At 40.2% G+C, this 20959-nt stretch overlaps 1 protein-coding gene across 2 annotated transcripts in view; it reads left to right on the plus strand.

Annotated features, from left to right (window-relative positions):
* Positions 1 to 1084: 1084 nt before the first annotated feature.
* The window catches only part of MYO1E (myosin IE), a 155864-nt gene continuing 135989 nt past the window's right edge, over positions 1085 to 20959 (plus strand). For both annotated transcript variants that reach the window (XM_026648261.2, XM_026648262.2), the window contains exon 1: positions 1085 to 1518. In XM_026648261.2, the coding sequence (XP_026504046.1) occupies positions 1516 to 1518 (3 nt within the window). In that variant the 5' untranslated portion in view covers positions 1085 to 1515. The remainder of the gene's footprint in view (positions 1519 to 20959) is intronic.

Consider the following 20959-nt stretch of genomic DNA (forward strand, 5'->3'; position numbering starts at 1 on the left):
TCACCTTCTGATGGAGAATAAAGCATGAAGTTCAGCTCTTACAAACTCCAGCTCACTTTTAGCACTATCAGATAAATTTGTGTTAATAGTAGTCTGTGGTTATATTTTCTATCCAACTTCTTTTTCAATTAAACTGTTTTTCCATAAAATCACTATCAAATAGTGCCCAGGCCTCCAATGCAAATCGTAAGTTTTACTTGGTCAGTAATGAAAGCAGAGTTGAGCTGAGGAGGCGATGTTTTGATTTTTCAAAACCAAAACCAAGCATGGCTCAGATCCAAGGGAGCTGTTCTATTTTATGCAAACCACTAAAGTTTGTGGGACTAAAGGGGAGGCCAGATAAATTGTGTTTGTTCCTTTTCTATAATGAACAAACCAGGGTGGTCTGATTCAGAAGTATTTTCAGGATCAGAGCCCTAGATCTTAAACTTTTGGGGACAGAGATTAGGACCTGAATACCTAGAAAAGTTGTAGTTTGAATTATTCTTAAACCAGGACAACCTAACTGGTATGGATACCTAACCTGGATACTGGTGTAAAGATGCTTTGTCCTCTTCCTTAGCAGTATAAAAGTGCTTTATATTGATATAGCTATTCTCATACAGGAAGGGGAATACACTTTTATGTAGCCATGCCTATGCTATAAAGTTTTGTCAGTATAACTACATCAGCCAGGGGTGTGAAAAAATCACATACACCCCTAGCCGACATAGCTATGCCAGGAAAACCCCAGTGCAGAGGGCAAAAGAGTGCTTTTGGAGAGGTAGAGTAGCTATGCCAGCAGAAGAACTCCTATCAGCATATCATGCTGCATCTACTCTAGGGAGCTCTGGGGCACAGCTATGGTGACAAAGCCTCTGTCGTGTAGACGAGGCCTCAGGAACAGCATTGAAGCTGTTGGTCATGGCTGCTGTTGAGCAAGTGCTCTGGCTGGCTGTGGCTTGTTCTGGACGGGAGCACTGGGACACTGCCAAGGGCACGCCCAGGAACAAAAAACAAACTCAAGAAGTTGCAGGGGGCAGACAAAGACTACAAAATCCAGAGGCCCTTGTGGCTGCTCCAGCAGCAGCAGCTCCACGCGGCCAGCTGCTAGGATCTCCCTCAGGAATGACGCTATAAAAACAAACCGTGATTGGCTAGGTCCGAGCTGAATTCTCCATTTATGGACAGAGTGGCTGGTGCTGGGCATCGGCTGCACAGGCGGAGCGGCGGCGGGGGGCTCTCGCTCCCACTCCCGAGCCGGGCACACACTCCGCTGAGGAGCCGAGTCCCCGTCAGAGCATGAGAGGAGCCTCCAGCCTGTGAGGCGCTGACACCCGCCCGCCCGCATGGGCTCCGCGCTGGCCTCCCCTCTGCGCCGCTGAACTTGGGTCTCTCATTCCCCGCTTGGCGGACTTCGGAGGCTACCGAGGGGGAGGAAACCAGCCCCGTCCCCGCCTCCCGGATCCCCGGGCAGCCTGTGCGGAGCAGCAGCGGCAGACGGGGCAGCCACCGCCACCGCGGCAGCACAGCGCGATGGTGAGTGACCGAGCCGGGCTGGCAGGCGGAGACCGGACCGGGCGAGTGGCTGTGCCCGCGGGAGGGCCGGGACGGGACGGGGGGCAGACAGATCCCCCCTGTGCCCTGCCCGTGGGGGGCACCGCGGGAAGGGTGGAGGCGGGACTGTCCCAGGCTGGTTACCCCGTGTCGGGGGACCTGCATTGCAGCCCCCCTCCCCGCGGCGTGGTACTGCGGTTACCGTGCCCGCCCTGTCGGTGGTGCTGAGCGGGCTTTCAGGGCACACACCCCGCTCCAGCCGCGGGGCCCTCCTGCATCGTGTGCCTGGCGCCCCCTTCGCTCATCCTGGAGCGCCCGTCCACGGCCCCCTGCTCTGGCCAGCTCTCGGGTGCAGCGAGTTACTGCCGGGCGGCCCGGGCCTGTTTCTTGTCCCGAGAACAGCAGGTACCGTCCCCCGCGGGCTCCGAGCCAGCCGCCTCCGTCCTGCTGGTGGCACTTCGCGGTGAGGATGGAGTAGCTCTTGCCAAGCAGCCGGTTGCTGGCTGCCCCGAAAGCGGGACTCTGGTTTGCTAGGTGCCAGCACTAAGCCGGGCAAGGACAGGCAGCGCCTTACGTGGGCAGATCGCCCGGGGAGAGCTGTGTGCACCGTGTGAAGGCTTCAAGGGAAAGCGCCAGGGAGCAGCAGCCTCCCGAGCCGAGCTGGGGTAGGGAGAGCTGGCAGAGCCCGGGGAACCGACAGGGACATCGCTTTAGGTTCCCTCGCTCAAAGAAATGCTCCCGATTAGCTCTGGCTGCCCTAGCAAGGTGAGCCTAGCTGCCCACTTTGTATCAGGCAGAACTGAGAGTGGCAGAAACATGGCACATGCGGAATTAAAACGCTTTTTCTCCTGCTGCTCTTCCTGGTGTGTGAGAGAAGTACCTGTTGTATGCTCTTCTCTCTACACCGGACTGCCCAATGGTGTTTTAACTCTTGTTAGTACAGAGTGTGTATAATGACTATAACCACAGGGTTTGGAAAGAAGTAAGAGAAGGGCCACACCAAAAAAAGTCTCACTCATTTGCTGTATATGGCTGGTTGAAAATGTCCACACACAAATCTGTTAAAAAAACTGGATGTTTCCCAATTTCAACCAAATGAAATTTTTAATGGGAGGTACCTGGTTTTGATTTCCCCCCCCCAAAAAAAAACAACCCTGAAAACCCCCAAATTGAATTTTTTTGTTTGGTTGTTTTTTCAACCATTTTCCTGATGTTCTTGGGTTTTTTTTACTTTTTGATGAAAAGTTTAAACTTCCTATTGAAAAGGTCATTTTCCAGCAACCTCTCCTGTAAACATTAATCTGGGCACTATATGTGCATACGCTGACATAGTGATATAGTATTACCCTAGGGTGACCATATGTCCCGGTTTTATAGGGACAGTCCCAATATTTGGGGCTTTGTCTTATATAGACGCCAATTACCTCCCACTCCCTGTCCCGATTTTTCACATGTGCTATCTGGTCACCGTATATTACACTGTCTTGCTTGAATTTAAAGTTATGTAAAGGACCAGTCAAAGTTAGAAACACAATGGGCGAAATTCATCCTTAGTGTTATTCCTTTGAACCCAGAGGTGAATATCGCCCAGTACATTTCTGGTAAATAATAAAAGTTGTGAATTCCGCTGTGGTTTCTGAGAAAGAACATTAGATTTAGTTGTTTGTTGTTCACAACAATTATGTAATTTTCTACTTTGTTACAAGTGTGGGAACACAGCTGCAGAACAGGCATAGATATTTTATGACGACGCCTGACCATAGACTCTGTTAAGAAACTTACATTTAGCAATTAGCACTTTCAGTGTTGCTCTTGTGAGGATCCCAAGTCACATGGAATTGCTGCCACAGAGCTGAGCCTTCTGAACAACCTTCTCAAGCAGAATGGAACAATTAGTCACATCTCCCCAAACTACCACTGCTATTTTTATAGCTCTGTCATTGTGCACACAGCTATACAGAAGATGATGACACTGTTCCTGCCCCAAGAATTTTATAGTCTGAATTAGTCATACTGAAGAAAGATCGGATTCCATCTGATCTCAGAGTCTATCCTGCAAAGGTGCTGAACATGGTGCTGATGCAATATAGAACTTAAGGACATGTATAACTTTAAACATGTGATTCGTCCCACAAAGAGTATATCTGAAGACAGTCCTTTCCTGTTATATATTTTGCCACCCTACTTTGTCCCCATGAGTTTCACCTGCCTGTTGCACTATAATCTATCTTGGTGGCAGTCAGAATTGCTTAACATTGTGCCTTTCTGTTCTCCTTTTTGGATTTATTTTATTTACTGTATATCAGTGTGATGAAGGGCAAAGACGCTTTTGGAATGTAGCAACATGGCAATGATGTCACAGATTAGATCAGGGGTGGGCAAACTTTTTGGCCCGAGGGGCACATTGGGGTTGCGCAACTGTATGGAGGGCCGGGTAGAGAAGGCTGTGCCTCCCCAAACAGCCTGGCCCCTGCCCTCTATCTGCCCCCTCCCACTTCCTGCCCCCTGACTACCCCCCTCAGAATCCCTAACCCATCCAACCCCCCTGTTCCTTGTCCCCTGACTGCCCCCTACCGGGACCCTCGCCCCCTATCCAACCCCCCTGCTCCCTGTCCCCTGACTGTCCCGACCCCTATCCACACTCCCGCCCCCTGACAGCCCCCCCCGGGACTCCCACCCCCTATCCAACCACCCTCTGCTCCTTGTCCCCTGACCATCCCCTCCCAGGACCCCCCACCCCTAACTGCCCCCCGAGATCCCACCCTCTTATCCAACCCCCCCTGCTCCCTGTCCCCTGACTGCCCTCCTGACCCCTATCCATATCCCCGCCCCCTGGGACTCCCACTCCCAACCCTCCCTGTTCCCCATCCCCTGACCGCCCCCCCAGAACCTCTGCCCCACCCAACTGCCCCCTCCTCCCTGACTGCCCCCCAGAACCCCCTGCTCCCTTACCCAACCCCCCCGTTCCCCACCCCCTTACCAGCAGCAGGAGCTTGCAGCCGCGACACCTGGCCAGAGCCAGCTGCATTCCCCACGCTGCCCAGCAGGAGCGGCAGGCCAGAGCACAGCCCGCACGGCAGCATGACTGCGGGGGAGGGGAGACAGCGGGCAAGGGGTCGAGGACTAGGGCTCCCTGTCCGGGAGCTCAGGGCCAGGCAGGACGGTCCCGCGGGCCGGATGTGGCCCGTGGGCCGTAGTTTGCCCATGTCTGGATTAGATGGTACTTGCAGTGTTCTTCAGGCTACATCTCTAAACCCATCATTGTCTAGCACCCATGTCTTAGGGCAAGTGGCTGGGCCAACTTGTGAACAAATGGACATAATGACAGGCAGCCAAAAGACTATGTATGTGCAGCAGATGTGATTGTTAAGGCCAAGATTCTTAGCTAGGAACTTTGAAACAGCTGGCTCTGCTGAATGTCCACTATGAATAAGGAGATGCACCATCACTAAACCAGCTCTGAGTTGGATTAACTGTGAAAAAACTATCGGTTCTGCAGCTAAATTTTTGGCTGTAATGAACAGTGTTGAATGGTAGGCATTAATTACAAAGATGTCTCCTGCTGAATAGCAATAGCTTGTGTTTATACAGCATCTTTGATGCCAAAGTATTCCAGATAATTATTTCAGCTACCTGTGGAGTGGAATGTTGTAACATTACTTATTAGTTTAGGATAGGAAGTGAAAAAGAATTCTATATCCTGGGAGAATGGGCCAAATCCTGTAACCCCTGAATCCGAAACATTTCGCTGATTTGACAAAAACTTATTTCTGAAATGCAGTGGGCAAAAATCCTTGACTTATGAATTCCAAAATGTTTTTATTTTCCAAGGATTCACTCTGAAACTTGTTCTGATTTTAAGATTTAGTTTGTGCAAGGCATGAGATCATAATAATCAAAACTTCTGAAGATTTCAGTGGAAAATGTGAGTGTGCAAGGAACATAAGATTGGGCTGTTAGCTTGCAACACATTTTAAAGGACATCCACTTTGATTCAGTTTCTAAGCCCCTGTTTTATATAAGATGCATGAGAGGTCTTTTAAGAAGATATTAGGCTAGCAATCAGCAGAGATAGCTAATGCAAGGCTTTACTATAGCACTGAATTGAGTCATTTAGCTTCCAATAGCCACCTGCAGTTCACATAGTATTGATTAACATGAGTAAATATGTTCAATATGAAGCTTGTTCTGTTAATTTCATAATGATTGGAGACACATTTTCATAAAAAATTTTGAAAGGACTTTTCATCGGAATACCGGTTTTGACCCTAACTATGAATATTCTGCTACTTTCATAAAGAATCTATTATCATTATTGTACCTTTAATTTCAGTTATTAATGCTTTCTTTGCGAGTTACCTTTCTGAATATTGTTTTAGTTGCCTTATTAATTTTGATGACAGAGCTTTGACACTTACATAACACAGAAAGGGTGTTATTATAAAGATTAAATGTCTTAGAAATTGAAAAATTAAAGATTTCAGCAGCTAATCATATTCAGTATTTCAAACAAATTCTCTTACAGATTAAAGTTCTAATGAATGCTTATTTCAGTTAGAGGGTCTGTCATTTTGAAAGAGTCTGTTACATGACCCATGTAGGTCTCAAAACAAATTTAACATGTATTACTTTTCATATATTACATCCTGGTAAAATTGTCATGATAAAGGATGAACTTACTGTTGGTAGTAAACCTAAATAAAATAGTTTTTGAATGCTCTCCAGTGGAAAATTGAGAAACTTTACTGAAGAATCCTGTAGCCACTAAAAACTGATCAATACTGTACTTCTAACATAGTGTCATTTCTATGCTTTGTTACAAACTCCATTGGTTACCTGCAAAGAATGGATGCCATATATCATTGCTGTATATTGTTGCTTTAACATTCTATTGGTTTACATACAGCCAGCCAGCCCTAGTCTGAAAAGACTTATTTCCTGTGTAATGGCCACTATGCCAATAATTTAGACTATGCAGCCAACATGTAATTTATGATATTAAATATGCCTAGCTCCATTTGTTTCCAGATCTTAAATGGATCCCTCCCCCTTCTCTGTCTTGAATTTATTAGTCTTTAGTTTAAAAAAAAGGATTTGTTATATAGAGTTAATTTAATAGTAATAAATGGCATTTTTACATAAAGTACCTTAGATTTAGACCATGGCAATACATTTTTCCTCATACATTTAATACCTGCTTTTATTCCTGCAGTTATGGGTGTGGGTGTGGGGTGTGTGTGTGTGTGTGTGTGTATATGAGAAACAATTGGGCATATCTCATTTTTGTCATATATATGTTCATCATACTTTTAAGTTATCTTAAAAAATTAAAGAACAAGATCTCAGTCCTGTGTATTGCCTTAAAGAGATCACCATATCTCCATATGTAGATGGAGGAGATTCTTGTCTGCATCCCTTCTTTTCATACTCAAAATATGTGGAAGGTCTTGATTTTAAGATCAGATGACACCTTTGTTTTTACTTTGCTTTTGCTTTAATGTTTTTGGGGCCTGTTTCAAAGCCCCCTGAATCAATGGGAGTTTTCCCATTAATTTCAGTGGACTTTGGTTAAATCTCTTGGTGAAGCTACAATATTTGCCATACAACAGTGGATGTTATTTTCAACTGCATTCAAATGCATTTTTGTACCTCGTAAAATTTGTTTATTGTAGAACTTTTTATTTTTATTTTGATTTAGAACCAGAAATGATAGTGCTAGGAGTGTCAATGGAAATTGGTGGTCCTGAATTTCTTTTCCCATACTTTGCTGTTGAACCACTGGAAAGCTGAGTCTTTGTTTAAGAGTGAAGTGTAAAGAACCATATGGCGTCTCACTTATTCCTTTTTTCTCCCACCCAAAAAACTCTAACAAAAAATGTTTTCCCCCATAGAAACATTTGAAATTGTTGTAGTCTAAATAGCCTGTGATTTGTTAAGTTAATAATTTTTTTAATTACTAGATCAGTGGAACATGACTTTTAAAAACTTATTTTCAAATAGCACCGCAAGAAAGTCTCTTTTGTCAGGTATTTTTTTGACTTGAGTAAAATCAGTGTGAGCTCCCAACTATGAGGAGTGGTAGTTTTAAGATTGTCTACATTCAGATCAAAGCCATACTTTAAAAGTTTTAGCACTGTTTTCCTGAAACCCTGAAAAGGGATTTTCCCTGTCTCCCCCCCCCCACAATTACTTTGCTAGCCAATTTGTCTATAGACAATCCGCATATGAATTATTTTACTTAGAAAACTTGTAGGCTAGTCTACATTTATAACGGCTACTTAAAAGTGTAAATTAAAAAAATTAACTAACAATGTGCTGAAACTTAAATCACATTCCCCAGGCACTATATTAAATTCCTATAGGTTTTCATAACTGTTTTTATTTATTTTGCTATTGTGATATTTATAAACGAGAAGATGGAGATTTGTGAGGTTGTTTTTTTATTTGTAGTCTTGCTCATTGTACATCCTTCTTTATAATGAAACGTCCCCAGAATGCACAGGGCCTGACTCTGTAAGATGCTGAGATTTCAATTACAGCTGAGATACCTCAGTACCTCTCATGAAGCACTCAGCACCTTTTAAGGATCTTGAAGTTGTTTTACTTAGTGTTAAAATCAGTCCTGCTGCTCTTTCCCCATGTAATGTTATGAAACATTCCAAGAAACTGATGATAAATGAGATGTTACAAGTCTGAATTTAAGACAAAAGTGTATTGGGATGTTTATTGCAGATATTTCTTGCCCAGATCTGTTTATCAAGTTAGGGTATACTGTATTTTAAACAGCTCAAATAGCAATAAGAGTTCATTGATTTTCTTTGCTATCCTTTCTTTTTGTGAAGAAAAGGCTACAGAAATTGTTAGTAGTTCATTCAGTGGGAAAGACCCAGTCTTGCAAAACCTTATTCATCTGAATGGTGTTCACAGGCAGATGCATTGACCCTACTCTTCTGATTCAATTCCATTGATTTGTTTTGCCAACTTTCCGTTTTAAATTTTTAATTCAAAATGAAGTAAAACCTCAGGAAATTCATCTGCAACTGTGAAGTCTGCATGGCTTCATCACAAAAGCTTAAAGTGGCCCACCAAAGTTCTCAACAAAACTGGGCTGAGGTATGTTTGCAATAAAACGTCTAGACCTGGTTTGCATGGTGCAACGAAACTGGCCCGCATAATCACAATGCAGAGACTTCCATAGCCTGGCCAGTTTTGGGGGTCAGATACAGAGCCTGTTGACTCGTGCTGGAAAGAGAAAAATCTTTTTGAATTAATAATATGCTGTCTTTCACCCCTCACTTGCACTAGTGCCATAGTCTTAAACAGCTTTAAATGGAAGATTGCTCCCATGAGTATGGTAAACTGGATTTGGCTCTATATCATCTGAGAGTAACATATTTGACATTCACAGGCAGATGTAGTGCAATTTTAACTAAAATAAAAAATGTTTCTATATTTCTAAAAAATACAAACCCAAAGACCCCAACAAAGACTTTCTTTGCCTCCCCTGGCAGATTATTTCTGCTGAAATTATTGTGTATCATTCTTTTGTCTTTGTGTGTGAGGTTTTCCCAAAGAAAACTGACAGGATAAATAATATGTTGCTTTTTATCTAAAATCATTTACAAATCCTGGAACCAGACAAAATCAAGTTTGCTCTTGTCAAATGAAAACGTGTGTTCATATACTGCCATTCTGAAACCAACATTGCAGTGCTAATCATTTTGTGCTACTGTAGGTGTCAGAATTTGCCTCTCCTCTTGGCATTGCTGTCATCCTCCTTTCCTCTATTCTCCCCCCCCTCCCCTTCTTAACATAGATGTCGGTGGACTGGTTTGGATTTTAAAGTAAGAAATAATAACGCTCTTTCTGTACAGAGATTCTACATAGTGGCAATAGAGCTAAATATGTGGGGCCTAATCCTGAAAGATGCTGAGAATGTCCTGAATGGTGTTGAGTGCCTTCAGCCCCAATGGGTGTGAAAACATCTCAATGAGCCTTTGAAGGTGCTTGGTACTTTGCAGGAGTGGGCCCTAAAATAGCTAATGTATGAAGCAAATTGTGACCTTGTACCATAAGTTTCTCCCTTTCCTATAAGAAATTTACAAGCAAAATATTTTATGCTTTTGTACTTGAAGGGTGCTTTTTTTGACTGTAGACAGTAGCATTAGCCATAACCTTGTCCTCTGCCAAATGTGGAATAGTAGAGCAGAATAACAGCATGTGCTTTGCATTATGTGAACTCTGTGTCTAGAGGTGCATGCATGGAAAAATTTCCTAGCTACATGGTGTTCATGTCTGGCTGATATATAAGACTAAAGTACAGTAGTGTATTCAACAGCAAAACTAATGATTTGTAATGCATGTGTGGGTTTTGTTTGTGTTTATTTTCTTCCTGGTACAGGTTGTACTTTCTTTCCCCCTTATGTAATTTTTCTTTACCTCTTTCTAGAGCAGTGATTTCAGCCTTTTTTAAAAGTGATTTTATAGATACATTGTGTGTTATGGATCAATTTTTCTTTTAAAAGTAGAGGCTCACTTTCAAGTCCAAACAATGGACATAGAATGTTGCGGTTGCATTTGCATTCATAATTGCCACAACTGTACATACAAATCAGGAATTGCACATGAAATTTGGACATGTCATGCGTGATTTTGTGTGTAGTTAGTTTTGCACACACTTTTTGTACAGGGGTTTCTGCCCTCTGGTTTTTGGTTGGTTTGTTTGTTTTTTCATATATGTCTAGTCTGCTAAATATTACATTTTTTTACTGATGCAGAAGGAAGTAGAGCAAAAATGTTGTCAATGAATTGTTTGTGGTTTTTCATTCCACAGATAACTTTCTCTTGAGGTTAATTAAGTCAAGGGATAATTTGCAGCAGTGTTATACCATTGGTTATGCAGAAAATCTCTGATTTAAATAAGCTCCCCGAAGCAAAAAGATTGTATCGTAAAATGTCAAGACAAGATTTTGTTGCCCAGCTCTTAACAGAAGTTTTAGTAAAACAAATTACACTGAGAATCAATGTATTTTCTTGCAGAAATATAATTTCAACTATTTTCCCTAGAAATAAAAATCATATTGAAAAACAGACTGTAAAAATGATATTAAAGGCCAGTGTTGTACTTTGGTATTGTCTATCCCCAACTTTAACAAAAAGAATCAGGAGTACTTTAAAATAAACACATATATAGGCTTGGCAGAATTTGATTTTTCTTTTATTTATATATATATATATATATATAATTTTGACAAATAATATTGATTATTTTTAAGCTTTTTAAAAGATTTTTATTAAATTTTCAGTTTTGGAAAATTATGGGGGAGGTTTCAGACTAATTATTTAATGAGAGTGGACATTGAGATTCAAAAAGTTAAAGCTTTACAGCCATTAAAATGCAAATAATCGACCTAACATGTCAAAATATACAAAGTAAATATCCTTAAATCAAACTCTAGTGTTCTGAAGCAGCATTTTTCTCACTTTCCTATCTGTAAATTTTGATTATTATCAATGGAAATAGTTTCCCTTGGTTTGTGAGTGTATGGTGAAATTGACATTTATCGTCATTTACCAGTAAAAATCCAATCCTTCCAAGTCAACTTTTGTACAAGAATTGTGAACAGATTTCCCTAATCTTCAATATTGTAGCAAATTGTCATGTAGTAAAATATGGATGTGACACTGCTGTGTGTGTATGTAGGGAATATGTAAGTAAGTATATTTTTAAATTTACAAGGTTAATCCAGTGCAGCAACAATTTTTTTGCATCAGCTAACCCTAATTACAATCCTAATCATTGCATTTGGCAGAAAACCCTATAGGAGGAGAGGGAAAATCTGCTGGAAACAGTGTTATGTTAACTTCATAGAGTTTTCTTCATCTTCTCTCATCAGGGAGGAAGGGTTTCTGGCTTTCACATCTTGCTTTGCATATGACCATGGATAACTTAGGGATGACCTTACTGAACTTAAATGGAAATATCCTTACTTGGACGGATTTTCAGCTGGTGTCAATCAGTATAGCTTTGTTGAACTTAGTAGTGGTGACTTAAATGGAACTATACTAATTTACATCAGCCTATGATCCGGTCCACTGTCTCAGCCTATTTAACCATACGATATGGCTTCATTGTTTTTACCTCTCACCTTGCATTCTGGTTGCTGCCACACTGGTAGTTAAGTGACACGTGTGGCTTTAAATCAGTCTGAAGCCATAGAGAAGGAAAACCAAAGTAGTAATTCTCAGAACTGAGGAGAGAGAATATTTACTTTACAGAAATAAGTATTTGGAAAATACTCCAGATCCTCTACAAACACAGACAAATTAACAGGCTACGGCTTTGGCAGATAGAATGTTATCTTACCTTACAGCTAACTTTCCAAATGGAACCATTTCAGCCCATTGGAATAGCCAATTAAAGTCTCATTTTGAAATGCATAATACAGAGTGTAGTCATTGGAGCTGAGGCTTTACAAATATACAGGACTAAATAATCTTTTTTAGAGAAAAATCATATTAAGGTACTCTTTTTAAAATGATTTAACCTAAATAGAGCCTAAATTAATAACTTTTTCTTGGGATTTTAAAGCTTTTAGGGGGAGATTTTCAAAGGCAAAAATGAGACCATCTAACTCCCATTAAAATCCTTTGGGCTTTGGGTGTGCAACTGTCCTTTGTGCCTTTGAAAGTCTCCCCTTATTTACAATGATGTTCTCATACTGTAGGCTTGTAATGTCAGCTACACATCTGTGGCGCTAGTTTCCTAGAGCAATTCTGCATTACAGGGGGGAAAATGCCATCTAAGTATTGTACAGAACAAATTACACATGAAAGCTATGTTAAAAGAACATTAAGGTTGCAAAGTTAAACATTCAGAAGTAAGGAAATGACAGAATTAAGGTTGTCTGTGCAAACTTAATTCAGCTGTCTTGTGCATATGCATTATGATAGCCTTTGATTACATGATCACATATTCTTTTTCCACAAGACCAGAATGGATGGTAATCACTTAATAGGAAGCTATTCAACATTTTGTTTTCTCCTCATTGTTCAGTGTTTGGCCCCATGTCTTATTTACTGCACATGAGTCAACCCCTGCTCTAAAGACAGAATTATTAATTTCCTTATGGGCTTTTCTGTGGCGCTTATCGCTATAGTATCTGAGTGCTTCACAAATATTAATGAATTTATTTTTACAACACCTCGTGAGATGAAAGGCTGGTATTATCCCCATTTTATAGATGGGGAACCAAGGCACAGAGGGAACAGCATTTCTGCAAATCAGATCCCAGGATCTCAAGTCAACCACCCAGAAAATTAGGAAAACACAATTAGTGACCAGCGTTAAAAGTTTGGTTTAAGTGACTTGCCTCATATCAAATAGGAACTCTGTGATAGAAATAATCCAGTTCTGCAGTGCAACATTCCACTGCCTTAACCATAAGACCCTCCTTTCTCTACATGCAATTCCCTGTCTCATTCACTAAACACTTTACACTGTATGCACTAAATGATGCAGGGATTCTATAGACAACAGTCGGTGTCACTACACAACTCTAATTAATCCCCTAACCCCAGGTCCATCCGGTACATTGACTGAGGCAGGGGTCATGTGGAAAAAGGATATGTGATTAAGTAATTAAAGACTGATCTTATGCATATATTCCCAAGGGAGCTGTATTAAGATTGCACAGACAATCTTAATTCTGGCATTTTCTAATTTTTGACTGTTTGATGGATTTTCACAGGGATGGCAAAAGGCACATCTCTGACACAAAGGCTGCCCCCCTACCACATTTCAACTCCCTGCTCCAAAGCCTGGGAATACTAGAACTTCTAATAGACAAGGCTGTCAGGCAACCTTATTAATAAATGGTGCAACCAGTCCTACCTGTAATATAGTGAAGCCTCCATACTAATATGTGCAAATGAAAAATCTGGTAAGCAAAAATTATGTTTAATTCTTTTAAAAATTGTTGAAATAATGTGAAAAATGTGTCTAAATCCAGATAAATCATTGTCATCAATAGAGTTAGTCTGGATTTACACTGGAATAGTTGTAATGATAACTTCGCTCTTGTCATCCGAAGATCTCAAAATGGTTTACAAAGGTGGGTATGTATCATTACCCCCTTTTCACAGATTAGGGAATTTGAGGCACAGAGAGGTTAAGTGATTTGCCTGAGGTCACAAAGCAAGTGGCAGAGCTGGGAATGGAGCTGAGGTTAGTAGCAAAAAGAACATAGCCTAAAAAGGGCAACCGTCCAGATGGGAGCATCATTGCTAAAAGTAATGATACTACTTGTTGGAAAGTGCATAAAACCAAAAAATTGCTTGGTAAATTTATAAATCGCTCTCTTCCTTAAAGTGTACTAATTGAATGTAAATCTTCCAGAGTGGTGCAAAGGGGCCATATATTAACTAAGAGCTTGTCTGCACAGTGCAGCAGTGTGCATTAGAGGAGTATGAATTCTAAAGTGCACCAGTGTATAACACTAACTGTCTCCTATTGGTGCTGTTAGAAGCAGTGGCAAGTTAGAGCAGCACCACAGCTGATATGATTTGCACCAGGATCACGAGTGGCACCTGGCAGCTCACAGGATCAAGAGAGTGCGAAGATTGCCGCCTTTTTCCCACTCCATTAAGGCTCCATGCTGAGTGGAGTTCAGCCAGACCCAAGGTTTGGGGCCTTAGTGATCACAATATACCATCATAAAATTGGCATGTTATGCAGAGCTCATTGTAGGCTCATGTAAAAGTGGTTATTTTAACCTAGTTTCTCACTGGCAAAATTGGAAAGGGATGATTTAAGCAAAACTGTGCGTCTCCAGAAGTTATTTTGATGTTTAGTTCAGCAGACTGAAGTCTAAATGAGACATTTTGGCATCCTGTACGTAGGACTTACAGCCTTATAATGATTAGCTGCACACATTCCTACACAGGAAGTGTGAGGGCAGCTTTTGTAGCCAGCTCAGAGTCATTCGCTGAATCACCTTAGTCAGCTGAGCTCAAATCTATAAATTGTTTGCTACTGTCACCCTTGTGGTTAATTTAAGTATCTAAGCCCTGTTCATGTCAGAACTGTACAGCCTAATTTATGACAGTAACAAAGCATGGCCTCTCCATTTTGGCACATGTTCTTCACACTCAGAGTTAAATCTCTTACAAGTATCTCTTATTATGAACAAATAGTACGTGCTGCCAGATCTTTGAGCCAGCACCTTTACAGGTTAACTGTTTGAATGTTGAGATTCCACTTTATTCATGAGACTTGAGATTCTATGCAGTTTGGCAATGCTATTGATATTATTTTTTGGCAATTAATGCCAACCTCCATGCCTTTTCTGAGTTGCATCTTACTATTAGCAGAAATATAGAAAAAAGAGATTAGGATTATTTTGTTATCATTTGTTTTTTTGCAATGCCAAGCAGCAGATAAGTATTTTATTTATTTTTACTTGGATAACAAATTTATAGAAAGTATCAGTGCTTCCGATATTTGCAGTGACAGTACCTCACAATTTAATATTTTTACCTTAACACTAACATAAGAACTCTCATCCCTCCCTGTACTAACAGAGGTCTGAATAACTATGCTAACAAAATATTTGAATGTCAGCAATATTTATCTACATGAAAAATTTTAAATCACATAAAAGTAGTTTGCTGGGTTACAAGGCCTGTTCATTTTATAGGGTACATACTTGCATACTCAAAAAATTAACAGATGTTTTAGTATGAAATTACCACCACCATTTTTCTGTAATATTCCATAGCAAAAATTGACCTATAAAATATTTTCATGCTCTGTATTCTTCCTGAATGTTTCACAGCATTAATATTCCATTAGTTCTGGGGTCTTTGAGCTATAATGGTTCTTTTGGTATCTTATGGACACATTTACCTACAATAATCCCTCTGCTATCTTTCTGCCCATCAAATGGTAGATTTACGATGAGGTGGAAAATATTTTGACATTTCATCCATAAACTAGAAGCCATGTGATCCTTTCAATATGAACTCAAACCCAAATGAAAAATATAAGGAACATTTCTAGAAACCTAATCTCAAAGCCATTTTGTGGTACTTAAAGGTGATATTAATATGTGAATATCTTTTAGTCTTTCATGGAGAAGAATGATTCAAACTGTATAAATGTAGATTTCATATGTTTAATAAAAAAAACCTGCACCCTGAAATAAGTCTGTTTTTAGTGCACATCAGCTGAAAGGGAAAAAAATTGTGCAATAAAAGTATATAAGAATGATTTATAGAAAAACATTTAGAAAGAAATGTCTTTCACTAGAAACATCCCCTTCCAAAATCATGGGAGCTTTATTTTTGTTAATTACAGCACAGTCTACTTGATTTTGTTGTTCATGGAAAAATACAGAGTAAGAATTCCAAAACTACTTATCCTCCCTTGCTTTTTAAACCCTTGATTTTCCACATACTGGCTCCTACACACTCGAGACCTGAATTATAAAACAGTTACACACAATTTGTATGTTTCCTGTGGGTTTATTTCCCGAAAGATTGCATGAGGCATGGTTTCTTCAGATAAATGTCTTGGTTTTGCTATTTATTAACTTCCTTTCCATTTGGACATGAATCAGAATTTCTAAGTTAATCAGAGAGCTTTGAAAAACTAGAGATGGGGGCAAAGTTAGCAAGACAACATATGTGCAAATTACTCATCAAGAAAATAATCCACCAATGAATGAGACCCTGTATTAGTATGAGCTCCATAGTCTTATTCATGCATTGACCTTTTTCTTAATGATACAGCTTAGATACTTTCTTTCACTGCAATAATTTACTATGGACCAATCCTCACCTAGGGAAAACTTCCTTTGAAGTATAGGTTTGCTGCAATCTGAATTAAAATTTTGCATATTGCAATATATCTAAACAATTTCACTATCTGTACATAACATTTCTGCGGAATATAAGCAACGCTGGTGTAAAAACGGTACTCCATAAATTTTTATTACTTTATCTTGTCCCTAAAACAGGCCTACTTACTTGACTCTAACCATTAAAATACAGTAGTCACTCTGGGCTCACTCCAGAAAACATTACCATTCATAAACCAACGAAACTACTCAAGATGTCTTCCCATTGACTTCAGCAGGAGTAGGATTGTGCCTTATGCCTTGTAGTGTTTCCAGGATTGGGCTCTATTGTGACTCCAGAGCAATTTTTCAAAAATTGAAATGTGGAGACAGTGAGCGCATAATGCAGTATGTACTTGTTACTGCCATTAAAATCTTACTCAAATATTATTTGTGGTATTTGAAGACTAAAACAAAAACGTAACATTAATCAATAACCAACAAAGGAAACCTAGTTTCATGAATGCTAATTGTGAAAGTTTAAAAAAAATGAAAGTTTAAACAGTAGGCCTTGGGGGGGGGGAAGACTGCAGTACTAAATGTAATTTTGAATTGTGGCTGGTAGTTTGGTACTTGCTGATCAAGTTAATGTGACACATTGTAGGCTGATGAATGACAGCTGGGAAAATCTAGGCCAAAACTGGACAAAAATGTAAGAATAGATAGAATAGCATAGTGGAATGCACGTAATGATCAGTTTCTTCTCAAAGCGTCAGTTTATGCAAATTTTTTTGGCATTAATGTCACAACCAAACTGACTTTGTTTTAATCATTTTCAGTTACATTGCTATTTGTATTGCAGTAGCACCTGTCAGCCACAACTAAGATTGTGGCCCCATTGTCCTACACACTATACAGACATATAGTAAAAGACAGTGTCTACCCCAGAGAGTTTCTTGTCAATAGACAAGACCGATAAAGACGGGGAAATTGTAACTATCCACATTTTACAGATGGGCTCCAGAGGGACAGATTTTTAAAGATATTTAGCCTCCTAAAGATGCCTAGTGGGATTTTCAGAAGTGCCTAGGCACCTAGCTCCCATTGATTTCAGTTAGAATTAAGTGTGTAGATTCTTTAGAAAACCTCAGTAGGCTCCTGTCTGATTTTAAAAAATATTTTTTCCCATAGAGATTAAGATTGGGATTTTCAAATGAGCCAAATTCATTTGGAGTTGGTCACCTAACTCCCTTAGGTTCTTTTGAAAATCTCAGCCCTGGTGATTTGTGCGTGGTCACAAAGGAAGTCTATGGCAGAGCCAGGAATTGAACCTATATCCAGTGCCTTCAACAAAAGATTATCTTTTATTCTTTTTATTACAATCATACATTAATAACATGAATTTATGCTTTCATTGAAATTTGTTATGGGAAAAATAACATTTTGCAGGATACACAGATGTCGATCTACATGACTAGAGAGGTCTCTTTTAGTTACCATCTGTTACTTTTTAAAATCATATTCTGAACTTTTGGCACTATCTGTGCATGCAGAATGCTGAGGTGAGCTGTAGAATCTCCACAATGGCTGTCTAGTGTACATTTACCCTCAGACTGTTTGTCGTTGTTTTACAAAAGAAGCAGCTACAGCTCTGTTTCTTAGAGGAATTCACATTTTACATAGAATTTAGATGTTACTACTGATTCCAAAGTCAGACAGAGAGGGTAATGCTTAATCTCTCCTTTGGATGGAGAAACTACAACTGGAGAGTGTCTTTTATAAGTGCTTTTTTTGTTGCCTTGTAAAATATGCACCGGAAGCTACTCTGTTAGCCAAAGACTGTTGGATTCAGCAAACAGAAGACTCCTACAAAAATCTACTGATCTTTAGTGCAGAGTCATTATGATACTTTTTCAGTTCTTACATGTATTATTTATTTTTGCCTATCTTATATTGAATTAGAAATAGCTTTAACTTACATTTGATTGTTTGGAATAAGTTTGTGGTTTTTTTGTAACATATTGGTGGGATGATGGGACCATACGTGGTCATAGTAACAGCTTAAATTACAGCTGTGCTTTAGGAGAGGAAGGCAGGAATACAGGGGGAGGTGCTTATAGTGAAAAAGAATCAATACCCCATTTGTAGAACCAAATTCTGGCCTAAGCAACACTCTCAATGTGGAACTCTCATCAGGTTCATGCCGCCATTGGGCTCCACAGCCAGGAATGCTTAAGCAGAACAGGAGGCTCTTTTCCCATCTGTTCTTGAGGCAATTGGGTAGATCTTTATACAAATGCCCAATCCCTTCCCAGGGTGACTTTGCCTAACTTCTGTATATGCCACTTGGTTCCTAAGGGATGATGTAAGGAGATGCATTTATTTTCATCCCATGAGGAGGTATATGTTCTTCCTCAGCTAAGTGACAGCCAGAGAGACTGAATGGGCCCATTAGGGTGAATATATACACCCCTTTCTAGGCAATCGAGGGCAGAGCCTTCTCAGTGACAGCTTCTCAGTACAATGTAAGGACTCAGTTTCCAGCTTTGTTCAGATTCTTATTCCTTATTCAGATTTCTTATACCCATCAGTGTGGCATATCGGAGCTTTCTTTGCTGATGGAGTTGTGCAATAGTCAGAGCTGCCATAGCTCCCGCAGGCCTAGCTGGATGGTGGTGGAGTTGGTAGGTGGGATTGGGCTCCGTATAGAATTACTGACGGGCTAAGAGGAATGGGAAGTCATAAGTGTCCTCAAAGTTTTGCATACATCACTGACATGTAAAACTGGGCCAGGAGTTGGCCCTTAGTGAATTACAATTTGAGTTCCAACTATAGTAGAGTAGTGTGGGAAAAAATGACTTCAATATAGGAAATAGGATTGTGCCTCTGTAGTTCTTGTTGGCCAAGTTACACTTGTTTTCTCTCTTTATATAGCCCTTCTCTTTTGGGTTGCAACACAGAGGTCAAGACACATGGTGATTTTCAGATAGGAGGATATGAATGTATCCTCATTGACGCAAATGAGCCAATTTAAATTATCTTACTGAAGCAATAGAAAAATTGGTAGTTCAGTATCTGACATAGGGAATCCTAGGGCTACATCCTGGATTCCCAAAGAATCAATACTGAACTACACTTGTCTCGTTATTAAGATATATTTAGCCTGGTTCTCTGCTGTCTTGCACTTTGTGTGGTTGTTTACACTTTTGGCTGTTCTGATTTGCACAGGTGTAAATAAATAAATAATGTGTATGGCAGTGGAGACTTAGGCCCATCATATCAGAGGAATGAGGACTTTTCCTAGCTTGATACTGTACTTTGAATAATTAAGTCTGCATGTGTGCGACGTCTGCAATTGATGCTGCAACCTGATATGCGGTTCTACTTACTACTTTTGTGTTTGTTTTTTTTTTTTTTTTAAAGTGCAATGTTTTCATTAGTGATAATGGAGATGAATTCATTTCCCGAGTTTAAGCTATCTCCAGATATATGGAATATGTATTATTTCCTCTGAGGAGTTTACTGTGGTTTTCATTGATCCTGACCTCAGCGTCAGGAATATATATTAATTTAGCAAAGTGCAGGAACCTATACTCAGGCTGTAGAGTGGTTAAAGTAGCATACAGTAGTAGAGGATGGATTAATGTGACCTTATGTATGTAGTACTGCCACATTAATAGACAGATTTAGTATTAAAGAAATATTTAGCTTTCCAATTTTAAGTGTCAGTTACCCATCTGACTTTTCCAGAAATCTTAAAGCTGTTCCCATGAATACTAACCTTTAAAGTTTTCCTAGTGGTTAAATAGGAATTCTAGTTCTAGGGCTTTTAATGTCTGAAATACCAGCACACCCAGTCCAGAGAGACTTGATCTCAATGTGCTGAATTGGTTCATTTCCAACAGCAGTTTCTTGGAAGTGAGAATGATAGTGGCTTGCTTTGTGTTTTTGTATCCCGAGTTGATTATAGGAACGCTGGAGGGAGAACTGAAGAGCAGTGGATAGCTAATTCCTGTATTTCATAACTGCTATTGTTTAATAGATTTCCAGATGAAACATATAGTACCATCCATGAAAAGTAGGAGTGACTTAGATGTCTAGCCATTGGTTTTGCAAAACCTAACCTTCCTAGAACCACAAGCTCAAATCCTGGTAGGGTTGTATTACACTTAGGTTTTATTATTTCCATAGCACCATTAAAAATAAAGGATTGCATTAGAATAGAATGTGGCTATCTGAGGGTTTTTACACCAGAGAGCTAAATCCTGGCCTCCTAAGTCTTCCTCACCCACAAGACCTCTCCAAGATCATCAAAGGGAGGAGAACCCTGCCTTCCCCACTCTAAATCCTGGGGAACCTGCACAGTCACTCCAGGATTGGTAATGCAGCTTAGGCACTATTGACTGTGAAGCATGGCTGCTGCGCTCTGCTCTGCAGGAGACGTTGGTGAAGCCACCCTTTGCCCCCACCCATGTATATTCGAAATATGGTGGTCCCAGTTATTTGGGCCCTGTTCATATGCAAGAGAGGGGAGAGGGTAGGACTTGTCCTTTAGTAAAAGCCAAAAGATAATTTGTTACACTTTA

Source organism: Terrapene carolina, unplaced genomic scaffold (assembly GCF_002925995.2).
Source record: "Terrapene carolina triunguis isolate 2854851 unplaced genomic scaffold, T_m_triunguis-2.0 Scaffold67, whole genome shotgun sequence".
NCBI classification, from domain to species: domain Eukaryota; kingdom Metazoa; phylum Chordata; order Testudines; family Emydidae; genus Terrapene; species Terrapene triunguis.